General features: G+C 52.4%; 1 protein-coding gene across 1 annotated transcript; it reads left to right on the forward strand.

Moving 5' to 3' along the window:
• On the forward strand, positions 1 to 17416 carry tfr2 (transferrin receptor 2). The gene is made up of 18 exons (XM_069186752.1): positions 1 to 1418; positions 3284 to 3342; positions 3525 to 3777; positions 4411 to 4600; positions 5023 to 5163; positions 5747 to 5861; positions 6390 to 6629; positions 6877 to 7016; positions 7805 to 7986; positions 8988 to 9107; positions 9511 to 9593; positions 9846 to 9909; positions 11020 to 11087; positions 11802 to 11878; positions 12253 to 12337; positions 12960 to 13187; positions 13633 to 13773; positions 14336 to 17416. The coding sequence occupies exons 2-18, from the start codon at positions 3313 to 3315 to the stop codon at positions 14576 to 14578; spliced, it is 2400 nt and encodes a 799-aa protein (XP_069042853.1). The 5' UTR covers positions 1 to 1418; positions 3284 to 3312; the 3' UTR covers positions 14579 to 17416.
• The last annotated feature ends 309 nt before the right edge of the window (positions 17417 to 17725 follow it).

The following is a 17725-nucleotide window of genomic DNA, read 5'->3' on the forward strand; positions in this document are numbered from 1 at the left end:
CCTGCGCAGTCTTGTAGGTCATTCACCACACCTCTTTCCAGAGACTGGGAGCGCTTCGAAGTAATTGACTGGCAGACCGCTGTGGAGCCACTGGTTCTGTCCTACTGGTCTAGCTGCTGACTGACAGACCGCTGTGGAGTGACTGGTTCTGTCCTACTGGTCTAGCTGCTGACTGGCAGACCGCTGAGGAGCCACTGGTTCTGTCCTACTGGTCTAGCTGCTGACTGACAGACCGCTGTGGAGCCACTGGTTCTGTCCTACTGGTCTAGCTGCTGACTGACAGACCGCTGTGGAGCCACTGGTTCTGTCCTACTGGTCTAGCTGCTGACTGACAGACCGCTGTGGAGTGACTGGTTCTGTCCTACTGGTCTAGCTGCTGACTGGCAGACCGCTGTGGAGCCACTGGTTCTGTCCTACTGGTCTAGCTGCTGACTGACAGACCGCTGAGGAGCCACTGGTTCTGCCGGGTGGGTTGGGCTCCTGACCGACAGACCGCTGTGGAGCGACAGGGCAGCGTGTGCCTCTGCGCTTAGAGAGCCCACTGCTGTCCTGGAAGGCGACAGTGTCTTTCGCAGTGTCAGGGGGCTCCAGAGTGGCCTAGCCTGCTGGGAAATTTGATTGGTCGCAGGTTCGAATCCAGGTCATGCCACTGCTCATCAATGGCAGCAGTGCTCCTGGTACAGATACAGGTGGGAGAGCTGGGGGTGACCGTACTCTGGCAGGATGTGCCCCGCTTACAATGCAGAGAGGGTGCCTCGGAGCTCATGATGACATCACCGAGAAGGTGCCACAGAGCCTGCGATGTGTAGGAGAACCTGTACAGCAGCTGCAGCCGTGAAGCTCTTCTTAAACCAGTGGAGATTCCAGTTAAATATAGCTTTCAGTTAAATGAAAAGAAGCAGAATGGCTGAAGGAACTTAATCTCTTCAGCCCAGGTAGGAGACAGCAGGGTGAATGCTTCATATCAGCACTGGGAAAAGCTGGAGCATTGTTATGGCATCAGCAGTGAAAGAAGGACCCATGTAGACAATAGGAAATCAAAACCAGGAGTATCAGGGTCAAGAGGGAGCCGCTCTTAACACAGGGAGTTGTGGGTGTCTGGAACGAGATGTATTTTCCCTGGGAGCTTGTGTCAGGAATGGCTTGGGGGAGATCCTTGACACATGACAAGGAGCCAAGTGGGCAAGGTGGGAACCATGGATTCTGAATTGATTCTCAAGAGTTGTGCTGCTGTGCTTCAGCAACAGACCCGTAACAAGGGAAACCCTGGTTCGCCAGGGCCCCTCCCTCTGGCCAATGGCAAGCTAGAGTTGCGAGGGTGAGTGGGCGGGCTCTGGTGAGGGGCGGAGCCTCGGCAGTTCAGTGGCAGGTCTGGGCTGGCAGACTGACAGACTAGTCACCGAGAGGGACCACAGAGGGTGAGTGCTCTGCTCTTCTAAAAGCTTTGCTGTTAAGAAAATCACTGTGAACTTTACATAATGTCTGTTATCGTTTTCTAACACTTGTTTCAGAAGTTGCCTAATCGGGAGTGTTTTAGATTGTAAAGATGAGTTTTGTAGATCTAGCATTATGCTGAATCATCTGCCCTCCTTACATGAATTTTGATAATTTATTTGGAGATGGAAATGATAAGTTTTGTGCAAGAGTAAGTCATTCTGGAAAAGCAGTTAAAAGCAGCTTTTTTAGATTAATTTTGTAATATACCCAACTGTACTGTGTTAACAACAAAATAAATATAAAATATCCCTTTTGTGTTTGCTGTTCATGATCAGAGCGTCTTTCTCTGACTGTACACTACAGTCCATTAACACTGCACTGAGAGAGAGGGATTAATACAGACACACTGGACACTACAGTACATTAACACTGCACTGAGAGAGAGGGGTTAATACAGACACACTGGACACTACAGCACATTAACACTGCACTGAGAGAGAGGGGTTAATACAGACACACTGGACACTACAGTACATTAACACTGCACTGAGAGAGAGGGGTTAATACAGACACACTGGACACTACAGAGGGGCCTAGGAGAGCAGTGCACTGAGAGAGTAGTGGTGTTTGAAGTGTGGTTAATAAAGTTACACAGCTCCTAACAGAGTCAACAAACACACACTTCTCCCCCAGCTCTGTCTCTGTTTTGGCACTCTGGACTGGCCAATGGCAGTGCAGTGTTACTGGAGCAGGGGGTCAGGGAACTTTCCCCATGCAGGAAGCACTTGGGCACTCTGACAGTAGGATAAACAAGCCGATCTGGGCTACGCTGGGCTATGATGAGTCTGACTACTGCTCTCAAGCAAGAGCTCCCCCCTCCCCCTGGTCTGCAGCCCCGGTGCCAGGCTGGGAGTGTTGGTATGTTCACTTTCACGGATTACCTCTCTCCCAGCCCCAGACTCCTGCTTACTGCGTGATTAACAAAGAGGATCAGAACCCTGTACATTCCTGGAAGGATTTAAAAAAAAAGGCAACGAACAAGGATCCTAATTAACACCGCACCGAGAGAGAGGGGTTAATAAGGACACACTGGACATTACAGTCCATTAACACTGCACTGAGAGAGAGGGGTTAATACAGACACACTGGACACTACAGTCCATTAACACTGCACTGGGAGAGGGGTTAATACAGACACACTGGACACTACAGTCCATTAACACTGCACTGAGAGAGAGAGGGGTTAATACAGACACACTGGACACTACAGCACATTAACACTGCACTGAGAGAGAGGGGGGTTAATACAGACACACTGGACACTACAGTATATTAAGACTGCAGCTAGGCAGGTGCAGTATGTGTTAGTGTGTCAGACTGGGTGGATCTCCTTATCGGTGGCTTCAGACTTATCATCCTTATGCAGGGAGAGGGGAATGTTTGTCCACGTGTCACTTGCTGTCACTGACGTAGCTCGTCTGGGTTTCTTATTGTGGGGGGTGGGTGTTTCTTCAGTGGGCATGCCGATTAGACCAGCTGAGGGAACGGGGAGCAGCTGATCGCCAGAGAAGAAAGAGGCATGGGAAGGGAAGGACGGAGTGAGAAGGAAGGATAGAGGCAGGGGGACGGGGATCAGGGAGGGATCTGTGACATGGCAGGAGTCCCGTGTCCTGGTCTGGTGGCAGAGTGAGGAGACAGCGGTGCCAGCTGTGCGGGCAGCTCCCTGAGGATTCCCGCGTGGGAGCTGGCTGTTGGGTGGCCAGTCCGCGTGGACGTGCCCTCTCGAGCCCGGTGTGGCATGGCGTGGCCACAGAGGCCTGATTGCCCATGTGTTGTGTGCTGACAGGCTGCTACGGAGGAGTCCCGCATGATCACATGGACACCGTTCGATCCCTGCTGAGTGGGGTAAGAGCTCCTGTCCCCCCTCTCTGTCACTCCTTTCCTCAGCCTCTCCTTCACCTTCCCCTACCTCGCGCTCTCTGCTTGTCTGGATATGAGTGCATTTATCCATCTCCGTTGCTCTCAGACTGCAGTATGGAAGCACAGTGGTGGCCTTTGTTAATGTGTTAATCCCGCCCTCTCCCCAGCATTCTAACCCCGCCCCCCAGACCTCTTGCTCTATATACCGGCAGAGGCGGTGTGGGCGGGGCCTGGAGGAAGGGGACGGAGAGGAAGGCGGAGACTGCCGGGTGGAGATGAAGCTCGTCGAATCGGAGGCTGAGGAGGACTTGGAGCCGGGGCTTACCAGTGACATCACCGCGCTGGTGCTACGGAAGCCCAGAGACCGGAGACGAGCCGGCTTTTACCTCGCTCTGATTACACTGCTGATATTCACTACAGGTATACTGCTGTACACACTGCTCAGATTTAATGGAGGGATACTGCTGTCCTACATACTACCCATATTTAGCACAGGTTTACAGTGCTAGTGTTCACTGTAGATTGTTCATATGTAGTAATAGAGCAATGCAGTACAACACCGGTCCAGCCCAGTCCAGTCCAGTATATAATCCATCAGTATCATTCTGGTTACAGTAGAATGGTCACAAAGGAGAGGCACCCTGCTCAGCCTGTCTGTGAAGCACATTGATCCTGGGATCCTCTCCAGCTGTTTCTTCACAGCTCTCTGGGTGTCAGTTTCAATAACACAGCTGGAGCTGGGCCTGTTCTTCCAGACACCCACCACCCTTAGTGTAAAGTGCCTCCCGTTCCCCATCAGTGGTTCAGTTCTTAAAGTCCTCTTGCATCCTTGGATCTCTGTTTCCTGCTGGTCCTTATTTTCAATCCATTGTGTTGTTGACTTTGTCAATAACCTGCCAAGCATGGCATCCTCCCCTGTTTGGGACTAAAGGGTAATACAATCCAGAAATATGGGTCAATACAGTATGATGCTGAATAATGTTCTGCATTAGTGTACCGGCCACCAATCAGAGTCCGAGTCCTGTGCTGAGGGCGGGTTTTCTGTTGTTGCAGCATTCCTATTGGGCTATGTCACATTCCGTGGGTCGTGCTACTCCTGCGAGGAGTCTGAGGGGGAGCTGGTGCCGGTGGATGACTCCGCTGTCCTGGACTCTTCATCTGAGGATGGGGTCCTGTACCTGGGGGAGCTGAGAGAGATGCTGAGGAAATACCTGAAGGAGGAGACCATAGGCAGCACTGTGGGGTGAGAGAGGCTGATGTGTGTACAGATCCCGAGTCACGTTGACTCACTGACACACTAGTGTACAGATACCATTTCACACTGACTCACTGACACACTAGGGTGCAGATACAATTTCACACTGACTCACGGATACGCATAGCGTTTCACAATGACTCACAAACACGCTAGTGATCAGATACTGTGTCACAGTGACTCAGTGACACACTGATGTGTTGATACAGTATGGACTCACTGACCACACTGATGAGCTGACTCATTGACACTCGCAATCTGATGCACCGACTCGCTTGCACACCGATGTGCTGATACACTAGTGACCTGCTGTGTACCCCACAGACATGGAGGCACTGTGACACACAGGCACGCTGATACCCCAACATTGCTGCGACACAGTATTCTCCTGGTTCTGTTTCTTCACTCAGGCACTTCAGCAGGATGCCTCATCCTCCGGGGTCCTTGGAGGGGAACAGCCTGGCGACGGAGGTGCTGGAGTTCTTCAGGCAGCTGAAGATGGATCACACCTGGACCGACTCCCATTTCGCCAACCTGCAGTTCCCGTCCAGGTAATACGGCCCAGTGCAGGCACACACTCACACTGCCCAGTCCCAGGGTGAGTGATCTGACAGGGGGTGTCAGAGGAGGATGTGCACAGTCCTCACTCTCCTGTCAGGCTCTGTGCAGAGTCCCAGGGTGAGTGATCTGACAGGGGGTGTCAGAGGAGGGTGTGCACAGTCCTCACTCTCCTGTCAGGCTCTGTGCAGAGTCCCAGGGTGAGCGATCTGACAGGGGGTGTCAGAGGAGGGTGTGCAGAGTCCTCACTCTCCTGTCAGTTTCTGTGCAGAGTCCCAGGGTGAAGTGATCTGACAGGGGGTGTCAGAGGAGGGTGTGCACAGTCCTCACTCTCCTGTCAGGCTCTGTGCAGAGTCCCAGGGTGAGTGATCTGACAGGGGGTGTCAGAGGAGGGTGTGCACAGTCCTCACTCTCCTGTCAGGCTCTGTGCAGAGTCCCAGGGTGAGCAATCTGACGGGGTGTCAGAGGAGGGTGTGCACAGTCCTCACTCTCCTGTCAGGCTCTGTGCAGCAGTCTGTCTGTGTCTGGAACCACTATAATCTGTCTGTCTCTCACTGTGTCTGTCTGACTGTCCAGGACACAGCCAAACACCCTCTCAGTCGTGGACAGAAATGGCAATGTGATTGAACAGATCCAACTGGAGAGACCACTGGACTCCTACTGTGCCTACAGCGGCACTGGCACTGTCAAGGTAATGATATAACCCCTCTCTCTCTCAGTGCAGTGTTGATGTACTGTAGTGTCCAGTGTCTGTATTAACCCCTCTCTCTCAGTGCAGTGTTAATGGACTGTAGTGTCCAGTGTCTGTATTAACCCCTCTCTCTCAGTGCAGTGTTAATGGACTGTAGTGTCCAGTGTGTCTGTATTAACCCCTCTCTCTCAGTGCAGTGTTAATGTACTGTAGTGTCCAGTGTGTCTTTATTAACCCCTCTCTCTCTCTCAGTGCAGTGTTAATGGACTGTAGTGTCCAGTGTGTCTGTATGAACCCCCTCTCTCTCAGTGCAGTGTTAATGGACTGTAGTGTCCAGTGTGTCTGTATTAACCCCTCTCTCTCTCTCAGTGCAGTGTTAATGGACTGTAGTGTCCAGTGTGTCTGTATTAACCCCTCTCTCTCTCAGTGCAGTGTTAATGGACTGTAGTGTCCAGTGTGTCTGTATTAAACCCATCCACCCTTTTTCATTTTCCCTCCCTTCTCATGTCTCCCCCTCCCTCTCTGTAGGGGGGGCTGGTCTATGTGAACTACGGCCGCAGGGAGGATTTTGAGCTGGTGCAGTCCCTGGGAGTACCAGCAGAAGGCAATGTGGTGATCGTGCGGGTTGGCCAGCTCAGTTTCGCAGAGAAGGTGGCCAACGCCCAGCAGGCTGGAGCGGTGGGGGTCTTGATTTACCCTGACCCCGCAGATGTACCCCAGGACCCCCGTAGACTAGGCCTGGACAGCAGTGTGGCAATCTCAGAGCATGTGAGTGCAATGGTGAACAGGAACAGCATGCCTATACTCATTAGAGGTGGTACAATATCACACTCTGTTAGAGGACAGTATAAAATAATACACTGCAGTACAGGACAGTGCAATACTTTCTTTCGGTATTCAGAGATGGTAAATTGGGCATTGGTTTCCATTAACACAACTTACCATATATTGTTAAATAGAATTCATGCTTGCAGATGAACTGTGACCTCTGCTTCTTATTCCTAAACAATCACAGGTGCACATGGGCACGGGTGACCCCTTCACCCCTGGCTTCCCCTCCTTTAACCACACCCAGTTCCCACCCACCAAGTCCTCGGGCCTGCCCTCAATACCTGCCCTGCCCATCAGTGCCAACGTGGCATCCAAGCTGCTGAGGTAGACCTGCCCCCAACCCTCTGTCTCAGTGCAGTGTTAATGTACTGTAGTGTCCAGTGTGTCTGTATTAACCCCTCTCTCTCAGTGCAGTGTTAATGTACTGTAGTGTCCAGTGTGTCTGTATTAACTCGTCTCTCTCTCAGTGCAGTGTTAATGTACTGTAGTGTCCAGTGTGTCTGTATTAACCCCTCTCTCTCAGTACAGTGTTAATGTACTGTAGTGTTCAGTGTGTCTGTATTAACCCCTCTCTCTCTCACTGCAGTGTTAATGTACTGTAGTGTCCAGTGTGTCTGTATTAACCCCTCTCTCTCTCAGTGCAGTGTTAATGTACTGCAGTGTCCAGTGTGTCTGTATTAACCCTTCTCTCTCAGTGCAGTGTTAATGTACTGTAGTGTCCAGTGTGTCTGTATTAACCCCTCTCTCTCAGTGCAGTGTTAATGTACTGTAGTGTCCAGTGTGTCTGTATTAACCCCTCTCTCTCAGTACAGTGTTAATGTACTGTAGTGTCCAGTGTGTCTGTATTAACCCCTCTCTCTCTCAGTGCAGTGTTAATGTACTGTAGTGTCCAGAGTGTCTGTATTAACCCTTCTCTCTCAGTGCAGTGTTAATGTACTGTAGTGTCCAGTGTGTCTGTATTAACTCGTCTCTCTCTCAGTGCAGTGTTAATGTACTGTAGTGTCCAGTGTGTCTGTATTAACCTCTCTCTCTCAGTGCAGTGTTAATGTACTGTAGTGTCCAGTGTGTCTGTATTAATGTCTCTATCTTTTGGTCTAATTTTAAAATATCAGTCAGCTCTCTGGACCTGTGTCTCCACGAGGGTGGCAGGGACGCCTGCCCTATGTCCGTTACGCTTTGGGACCAGGGCTCAACTCAGGCGATGGCCGCCAGATCAGGCTGGGTGTCTACAACAGCATGAGTGCGATACTGCTCAACAACATCTTTAGCTCCATAGAGGGATACAGTGAGCCAGGTGAGTTACATATTGACACCCTGCTGCACAGACTGACTACACCCTGACTGACTGATTCACAGACAAACTGACAGTGACAATTTGACTGATTCTGACACAGTGACTGACAGCTTTACAGATTGAAAACATACTGAGTGACCGATTCACAGACTGACACCCTGACTGATTCTGACACACTGACTGACAGCCTGACAGATTGAGCACACCCTGACTGAGTGACTGATCCAGAGACTGACACCCTGACTGATACTGATACACTGACTGACAGCCTGACAGATTGAATACATACTGAGTGACTGATTCACAGACTGACACCCTGACTGATACTGATACACTGACGGACAGCCTGACAGATTGAGCACACCCTGACTGAGTGACTGATCCAGAGACTGACACCCTGACTGATACTGACACACTGACCGACAGCCTGACAGATTGAGCACACCCTGACTGAGTGACTGATCCAGAGACTGACACCCTGACTGATACTGATACACTGACTGACAGCCTGACAGATTGAATACATACTGAGTGACTGATTCACAGACTGACACCCTGACTGATACTGATACACTGACGGACAGCCTGACAGATTGAGCACACCCTGACTGAGTGACTGATCCAGAGACTGACACCCTGACTGATACTGACACACTGACCGACAGCCTGACAGATTGAGCACACCCTGACTGAGTGACTGATCCAGAGACTGACACCCTGACTGATACTGACACACTGACCGACAGCCTGACGGATTGAGCACACCCTGACTGAGTGCCTGATCCAGAGACTGACACCCTGACTGATACTGTCACACTGACCGACAGCCTAACAGATTGAGCACACCCTGACTGAGTGCCTGATCCAGAGACTTGACACCCTGACTGATACTGACACACTGACCGGCAGCCTCACTGACTGTTGTGTGTTGTGAAGTAATGTACCATGCTGTCCAGCTTGTGTGTATCAATGCCCCTCTCTCTCTCTCTCTTTTTCTCCAGATCAGTACATCATTATTGGTGCCCAGCGAGACTCTTGGGATCCAGGGGCAGCCAAGTCGGCTGTTGGCACTGCCATCCTGATGGAGCTGGCCCGTACATTCAGCGCCATGGTCCAGAACGGTCAGTCTCCTGCACCTGTCACTGGGAGAGCTCACCTACCATCGCCCTCCGCTTGCCAGCACAGCACACTGCACTCACAATCTCTCTCACAACCTTTCTTGCTGATTTTATTGTTTATTTTCGACATTTTCATTTCCAAGTCCAGTTCACATGCGGTAGGTACTGTATCTCAGTTCGTCTCAGCAACTCTTGTGCTGCTCAGAGAGAGGACAGGCAGCCCCACAGTGCCTTGCAGGACAGCACCCCTCACAGATGAGAGCTGTTGTGAGGCTCCTCCTTGCTGTGGCTCCTCTGGTGCGCCTCCTCTTGGGGAACTGGGGTCACAACTGGCCAGTGACTCAGGCTGTCCCTTTTCTTATGTTTTTCCCTCTCTTTCCATCTCTCCTTGGCTGCTCTCCCTCAGGGTTCCAGCCCAGGAGGAGTCTGCTGTTCGTCAGCTGGGACGCAGGTGACTTTGGCAGTGTTGGCGCTACCGAGTGGCTGGAGGTAGGAACTGCGGTTTAAAGGCTGCTTTTTTTTTAGGTGTGTAGCTGTGTACTGTATATGCTCCATTAAGTCTTAGACACAGAACTGGGCGGGCCCTCAGCGAAGTTCCCCTGGAACACATCAGAATATCATGTCTGGTTGACCATATATACCACTGCATTGTGTTGGCGAGTCCTGCCCTAGAAATTAGTATCAATATGTCTGTGTCACAGTGGCACAGGTGTTGTGACCATTGCCCCCTTTTTTTGTCAGGGTTACCTGTCCATGTTGCACCTGAAGGCAATCGCCTATTTCAGTCTGGACCGTGCAGTTCTGGGTAAGAAGAATCTCCTTTCCTTTCCTTTTCTCTGTTTCTGCCCTCCCTCCTTTTATCCGCCTTCCTCTTCCTCTTCCTCCATTTCTGTCCACCACTAGCCCCTCCCTCTGTCCTCACAGACTGTTCACTCCCCCAGCCCCGCCTCCAGCTCCTCCTCCTGTCCTCACAGGCTGTTCACTCCCCCAGCCCCGCCTCCAGCTCCTCCTCCTGTCACCACAGGCTGTTCACTCCCCCAGCCCCGCCTCCAGCTCCTCCTCCTGTCACCACAGGCTGTTCACTCCCCCAGCCCCGCCTCCAGCTCCTCCTCCTGTCCTCACAGGCTGTTCACTCCCCCAGCCCCGCCTCCAGCTCCTCCTCCTGTCCTCACAGGCTGTTCACTCCCCCAGCCCCGCCTCCAGCTCCTCCCTCTGTCATCACAGGCTGTTCACTCCCCCAGCCCCGCCTCCAGCTCCTCCCTCTGTCACCACAGGCTGTTCACTCCCCCAGCCCCGCCTCCAGCTCCTCCCTCTGTCACCACAGGCTGTTCACACCCCCAGCCCCGCCTCCAGCTCCTCCCTCTGTCACCACAGGCTGTTCACTCCCCTAGCCCCGCCTCCAGCTCCTCCCTCTGTCACCACAGGCTGTTCACTCCCCCAGCCCCGCCTCCAGCCCCTCTCTCTGTCCTCACAGGCTATTCACTCCCCCAGCCCCGCCTCCAGCCCCTCCCTCTGTCACCACAGGCTGTTCACACCCCCAGGCCCAGCTCCAGCTCCTCCCTCTGTCCTCACAGACTGTTCACACCCCCAGCCCCGGCTCCAGCCCCTCCCTCTGTCCTCACAGGCTGTTCACACCCCCAGCCCTGCCTCCAGCCCCTCCATCTTTCATCACAGGCTGTTCACACCCCCCAGCCCTGCCTCCAGCCCCTCCCTCTGTCATCACAGGCTGTTCACACCCCCAGCCCAGCCTCCAGCCCCTCCCTCTGTCATCACAGGCTGTTCACACCCCCCAGCCCCGCCTCCAGCTCCTCCCTCTGTCATCACAGCTTGTTCACATCCCCTCCTCTGCCTGCAGCCCCTTCCTCAGTGCTCTTATCCTCTGATGCTCACAGTGCTTGGCTCCTTTGTCTTCCAGGGGATGACAAGCTGTCAGTCTACTCCAGCCCCCTGCTGGCCAAACTTGTTGAAGTAGCCATGAACCAGGTTAGTGTAAAGAACTGGAAACTGTAACATCTTCACAGGAAAAAGAACATTACAATTTTTTTTAAAGTAGCCCAGGTCAAAAATTAATTCCAGAAGAAGCAGTGTTGCAAGATGTCACAAACTAGCTTAGAGGGGCTGCAGGCCATCACATTGACCCTCACTGTTCTTGGGCAAGAGGTCGGGAATCTGGGAAGGGGGCCACTGGAAATCTCTTAGGGAGCAGCACACCACATGCCATGCCACAAACAGCCACAGGAGGGCGCTGCTGAGGAGCAAGACAGCCCTGGCCATGCCGCCTCTGATTGTGGAATCACAGTAACAGTGGGCTGGTCAAAGATGGGCTTAAGGAGCTAATGTGGATTTTGATTTAATCACCCTTACTACCTGTGAAGCTCAGGAGCGCCTCCTGTTGGCTTGAGGTGGCGGTGCAGGGTATGCCTCCACTGTCCCGCCTGCTGTGCTGGTAGGATCATCAGCAGGGTGGAGCCCGGGGCAGCTTGTTGACTCGCAAGTGAGGAGGAAGCAAGTCTCTCTCATTTTGGTGGGTTTGGAGCAAGATAACAGTCCCTCTCTCTCTCCGTCTCCCTCTCCTGCTCTCCCTTCCCCCCTCAAATCCCACCTCCTCCCTCCCTCTTCCTTCCTCTCCCCCTTTCCCTACTGCCTCTCTATCCTACATCTTCATCTGTCATCTGCTTCCTTCACTGTCCTCCTCAGGTGGAGCACCCCAAGCACGCCGGCCAGACGATCAACAGCTACACCCAGAGCCAGGGCAGCTCCTGGGGGAGTCCATTGTGAGTGTCCCCACCCTGGGGTAGCTTGCCGTGATGGTGCTATACTGATGTACGGGAGCTGTGTGGGATAATGTGTAGAAACACGTGACGCAGTGTTGGTTCGAGTAGGGGGCTGCGTCAGCAGGCGTAGGCTGCAAAGGAACAAGTACAGGTTTATTCCTGTGCTGAAAAGAGAAGAAAGGAAACACAACGTTTCGGCTGTGGAGCCTTCTTCGGATGTGTTCCCTCACTGAAACGTTGTGTTTCTTCTCTTCTCTTCTTAGCGTGGAATAAACCTTGACTTGTTCCTGACGCAGTGCTATACTGTCAATAACGGGGTTCACAAGCATGTAATAACAGCAGAAAGAGGTGGATTAATTGTGTCTCTGTCTCAGAGTGAAGCCGCTGTTTCTGAACAGTGGGGCCTACAGCTTTACAGCCTTTGCAGGAGTACCGGCCATGGAGCTACAGTTCACTGAGGTACAACTACCTGTACATAACTTTCTATATACACTGCAGTTTTCTGGTGTACAGTATGTACACTCCTGTATACAGTACTGTCCACTGCTACAGTATATATATATGCACTCCTATATACAGTATTGGACTGTCCATTGCTATGTATACACTGTTATATACAGTCCTGTTTAATGCATTCCTGTACACCACTCTGTCCACTGCTGTGTATATATACTATTATGTACTGTGCACTTCTGAATATGGTGCATATGGATAAATACTGACATACAGACTAATCTAGATGCTTGTGCATACCCTGACACCCCTCTACACTGCATAGTGACACCCCTCTGCACTGCACAGTGACACCGTGACACCCCTCTGCACTGCACAGTGACACCCTGACACCCCTCTGCACTGCACAGTGACACCCTGACACCCCTCTGCACTGCATAGTGACACACTGACACCCCTCTGCACTGCACAGTGACACACTGACACCCCTCTGCACTGCACAGTGACAACCTGACACCCCTCTGCACTGCACAGTGACACCCTGACACCCCTCTGCACTGCACAGTGACACCCCGACACCCCTCTGCACTGCACAGTGACACCCTGACACACTCTCTCCTCGCCGCAGGAGGCGCGGCCCTACCCCTTCACCAACACACCGCTGGACACGGCGGACCGGCTGCAGGAGTTCCTGCAGGGCCGGCTGCCCGAGGTGGCGCTGGCTGTGGCCGAGCTGGTGGGCCAGATGGCGCTGCGCCTGGCGCATGACCACATCGTGCCGCTGGACTTCCCCTGCTACAGCGAGACCACGCTGCAGTTCAGCGCCCAGCTCAGCAAGTACTCGGCCGAGCTGCAGGTACGGGCCGGCCTGACGGGGGAGCAGGGGTCTCTGGTCGCTGTCTGGGAGGGTCTGGGCTGGCTGGGCAGGAGCTAGAAGCACTCTTTGTGTTGACCTGTGGGTGCCATAGTGTACATTAACACTCATGTGTACTCTATATATACTGTGCCCTGTCCTGTGTGTCAGTTACCCACTCTCTCAGTGTGGTGTGTATTACCCTGTCTCTCTCCCTCAGTGCAGTGTGTATTAACCTGTCTCTCTCTCTCAGTGTGGTGTAAATTACCCTGTCTGTGTTTCAGTGCAGTGTGTATTAACCTGTCTCTCTCTCTTAGTGCTATGTGTATTAACCTGTCTCTCTTTCTCTGTGCAGTGTGTATAGACCTGTCTCTCTCTCTTGGTGCAGTATGTATAAACCTGTCTCTCTCTCTTGGTGCAGTATGTATAAACCTGTCTTTCTCTGTAGGAGCGGGGCCTCTCTCCTCACTGGGTGTTCACAGCGCGTGGGGATTATAACCGTGCAGCCGAGAAGCTGAGAGAAACCATTCTGAACAGCGATGTCCAGGATGACAAGATAACACGCCTGTACAACATGCGGATCATGAGGGTCTGTACTCATTGCCCTGTCTGTGTCGCTGTTGTTCTAGCTGCCCGGTGGTGTGTTGTGTGTGAAGTACTACTTCCTGTCTACCTGTCTGTCTGACTCACTGGCGGTGTGTTGTGTGTCTGCGCAGGTGGAGTACTACTTCCTGTTTACCTGTCTGTACTTCCTGTCTACCTGTCTGTCTGACTCACTGGCGGTGTGTTGTGTGTCTGCGCAGGTGGAGTACTACTTCCTGTTTACCTGTCTGTACTTCCTGTCTACCTGTCTGTCTGACTCACTGGCGGTGTGTTGTGTGTCTGCGCAGGTGGAGTACTACTTCCTGTTTACCTGTCTGTACTTCCTGTCTACCTGTCTGTCTGACTCACTGGCGGTGTGTTGTGTGTCTGCGCAGGTGGAGTACTACTTCCTGTTTACCTGTCTGTACTTCCTGTCTACCTGTCTGTCTGACTCACTGGCGGTGTGTTGTGTGTCTGCGCAGGTGGAGTACTACTTCCTGTTTACCTGTCTGTACTTCCTGTCTACCTGTCTGTCTGACTCACTGGCGGTGTGTTGTGTGTCTGCGCAGGTGGAGTACTACTTCCTGTCTCAGTATGTTTCCGCCGTGGAGACTCCCTTCCGCCATGTGCTGCACGGCCGCGGCGATCACACACTGAGCGCGCTCACAGAGCACCTGGCTTTGCTGCGCTCGAACCCGGAGAAGTTTGACGAGGCGCGGTTCCGCAAACAGCTGGCACTGCTCACCTGGACTCTGCAGGGGGCAGCAAACGCTCTGAGTGGAGACGTCTGGAATATTGACAACCTCTTCTAGAGCTGGTGACACTGACACTGACACACGGACATTGACACTGACTCACTGACACTGACTGACGCACTGACGCAGACACACTGACACTCACTGACGCTGACACACGGACAGTGACACTGACTGACGCACTGACGCTGACACACGGGCATTGACACTGACTGACGCACTGACGCTGACACACGGACGTTGACACTGACGCACTGACGCTGACACAAAGACACAGATACTGACCGACGCACTGACGCTGACTGATGCACTGACTCACTGATGCTGACACACGGACACAGATACTGACTGTCGCTGACACACTGACACTGACTGACGCACTGACTCACTGACGCTGACACACGGACACTGATACTGACTGAAACACTTACGCTGACTCACTGACACTGATACTGACAGATGCACTGATGCTGACACACGGACACTGATACTGACTGATGCACTGACTCACTGATGCTGACACACGGACTGTCTCATTGACAATCTGACTGACTGACACACTGACAGGCTGACACTGACTCACTGACTGTCTCATTGACAAGCTGACTAACTGACACACTGACAGGCTCACACCGATTGACTGACTGTCTCATTGACGGACTGACTGACTGACAGCCTGACACTGTCTCATTGACGATCTGACCGACTGACAGGCGCCCTCCCATCTGTGTGTTAGTGGGGTGTATGAAGCTCCCTTTAATGTAGTTGTTTTTCTGTTGTCTGGCAGTGGCAGCAGCACCTGTCTTGTTTGGGTGTGTCTTTAATTAGTGTTAATTTATCAGCGATTGCTATTGATTCTTTTTTTTATTGCCAAGTAATAATGAGCTCGTTACCAATGTAAGCAGTAATTATCGGGAGCAGTGCCTCCCATAATTATGACAGTTATACTGTCGTCCAATCAGAAAGCAGCATCTGCTACCAATCTGCGGTGATGTCATAGAGCAGTGGGGGGCGGGGCACTGGCTGATTCCTCAGAGGGCAGCGTGGAGACCAGCGGTGCAGGTCAAAGTTCACACGCCCTTGCACGACCTCGCTCTGCTCTGTGACCTCAACTAGGCGCTGCCTTGCCAGTGTTATTGGGATCCAGTAACACCTTGAAGAGTTTCCAGGAAACAGTCTGGAAAGCAACACTGTATTATCGGGAACAGTGATTCCCATAATTTATTATATCTGTTTGTCATTTTAAGAAAAAAAGGTTGGCTCTTTCAGTACCAGGCTCGGCCCAGATTTGTGACAATCCTCTTTTGTTTGCTACCAATTCGAAGGCGTCTGTGGGAATCCTGTCACCTCCCTGAGACCTCCTCAGTTTCAGAGTGAGAAACCGCACGCCTGACGTGCGCAGAGCGTGGTGCCCCGCAGCACAGCGAGGCAGCACACCTCTCGCCGACACTGCTGCCCCATCGCAGGCTCCCTCCCCCAACTCGCCACCGGGGCGGCGCTGTTGCACAGCACCCGAATCGAGCCCACCCATCCCTGGAGGTTTCTGGCCAGTTCTGTGCACCCCCCTCGGGGGACGCCGGTCCCAGTGGGCTGGTGCTAGAACCCAGACTGGGACCAGCGATGTCAGAACTCCTGGGGTGTGCCCGCTAATCCATCTCACACATGAGCTGTAAGAGGGAGAGTTGGATTCTCCCACAGAGCCGGTCTGTAGGAAAACAGGATATTCCACAAGAGCCAGTTTTCCAGGCGCCCAGACTTAACCCTGGGAATGAACTTGGTGCTGAGAAAGCAGATCACTTCTGGTGATGACTCTGGAATGTTGATTTTCATTGCTTCGGTGTGCACGCGTGTTAACAGCATCGACGATCTGGTTGGTGAGTCTCTCTCCAGCCCGGAGGCACTCTTTTTCCAGCCCGAGAGTCTTAGGACTCGCAGAACCGCTTGAGCCCTTAAGCAGGTGGGCCAGTCGTTCCTTCTGCCACCTCTGCCAACTCCTGTAAGGGTGTCTCGCCTCACACCCTCGCCCCCTTGTGGCTGTTGGAGGAATTGCTGAAATCTGAGCTGAGGAAAATATATCTATCCTGATACCACAAATAACGGCTCTGTGCTGCAGAGCCTGTCACAGTAGTCGTGATCACGGGTGCAGGGATGGAGAAAGAGCTACTGGTCACACGGGGGGGCGTGTCCAGCGCTCTCTCGCGCTGGAAGCAGTCGGCCGACAGGAGACCTGACATGATAGCCGGAGCGGGAGGCAGGGTAATCAGCAGCTCAGGGAGGTCCTGCCTCGTTTCCCCACCCATTCTCAGTAACAAGATAAATCGGCTCCAAAAGTCTAAAGGCGCCTCATGATCAAAGGTTGTAGACTGGAAGCTCTAGATCAGGGGTGTCAGACTCATTCCTGGGGCGTTTGGTAGTGAGAGCTGGCCTAACTATTTGAGTAGCTGCCTAATTGTAGAACTTCTAAGATGGGTGACTTACAGGTCACTGTACCTTTAATGAAATGAATATCTCATCTAATCAAGTGCTAAAGACTTTAGGGGAAAAAAATACCCTTCACACATCTAATTTAGAAACAATGAGGTTCAGTTGTTTAATTGACTAAGCAGGTTAGAATAAAAGTCGCAAGACACCAGGACCTCCATAAACTGCGCTTGAGATCCTTGCCCTAGGTGTGATTCAAGTAGGACACAACACCATGCACATAAAAGGAGGCAGCACCAACACCACAGCTGTATTTGTCTTTCCTGGGCCTGAGGTAGATGGTCAAACAGTAGGCGGAACAGGGTGTTTCTGGGGGATTGAGAGACTTTGGTTTGATAGGAGGGGACAGTGTGCGCAGTGTGTTACTACTGTACTTACTTCCAATCGGATCTCTAATAAAGCTTTCCAACACGAGCCTGTTGCCAGCAAGCAGAGCATTGTTGCTTCACATCCTGTCTTGCACCCTCACCTGTGAGATTTGACAAGCTGTGCAGTTTGGTTCTTACCCTGCAGGGAGAGATTCTTCACACAGCGGAAGTGCAGACTGGTTCAGTGCTGCCCAGTGTTCAAAGGGCTCTGAACCCTCTGGTGACCCCAGTGTCCTCGTGCTTTTCTGCAGGACCCTCGGTTGCTGAATTGAGCCCCTGAGTCAGGTTCATAAGGCCCCTCTGATTGCCTCCCACTCTTGAAAAGAGGACGTGTTCAGTTGCAGAACTGACATCA

Source organism: Lepisosteus oculatus, chromosome 3 (assembly GCF_040954835.1).
Source record: "Lepisosteus oculatus isolate fLepOcu1 chromosome 3, fLepOcu1.hap2, whole genome shotgun sequence".
Taxonomy (NCBI): domain Eukaryota; kingdom Metazoa; phylum Chordata; class Actinopteri; order Semionotiformes; family Lepisosteidae; genus Lepisosteus; species Lepisosteus oculatus.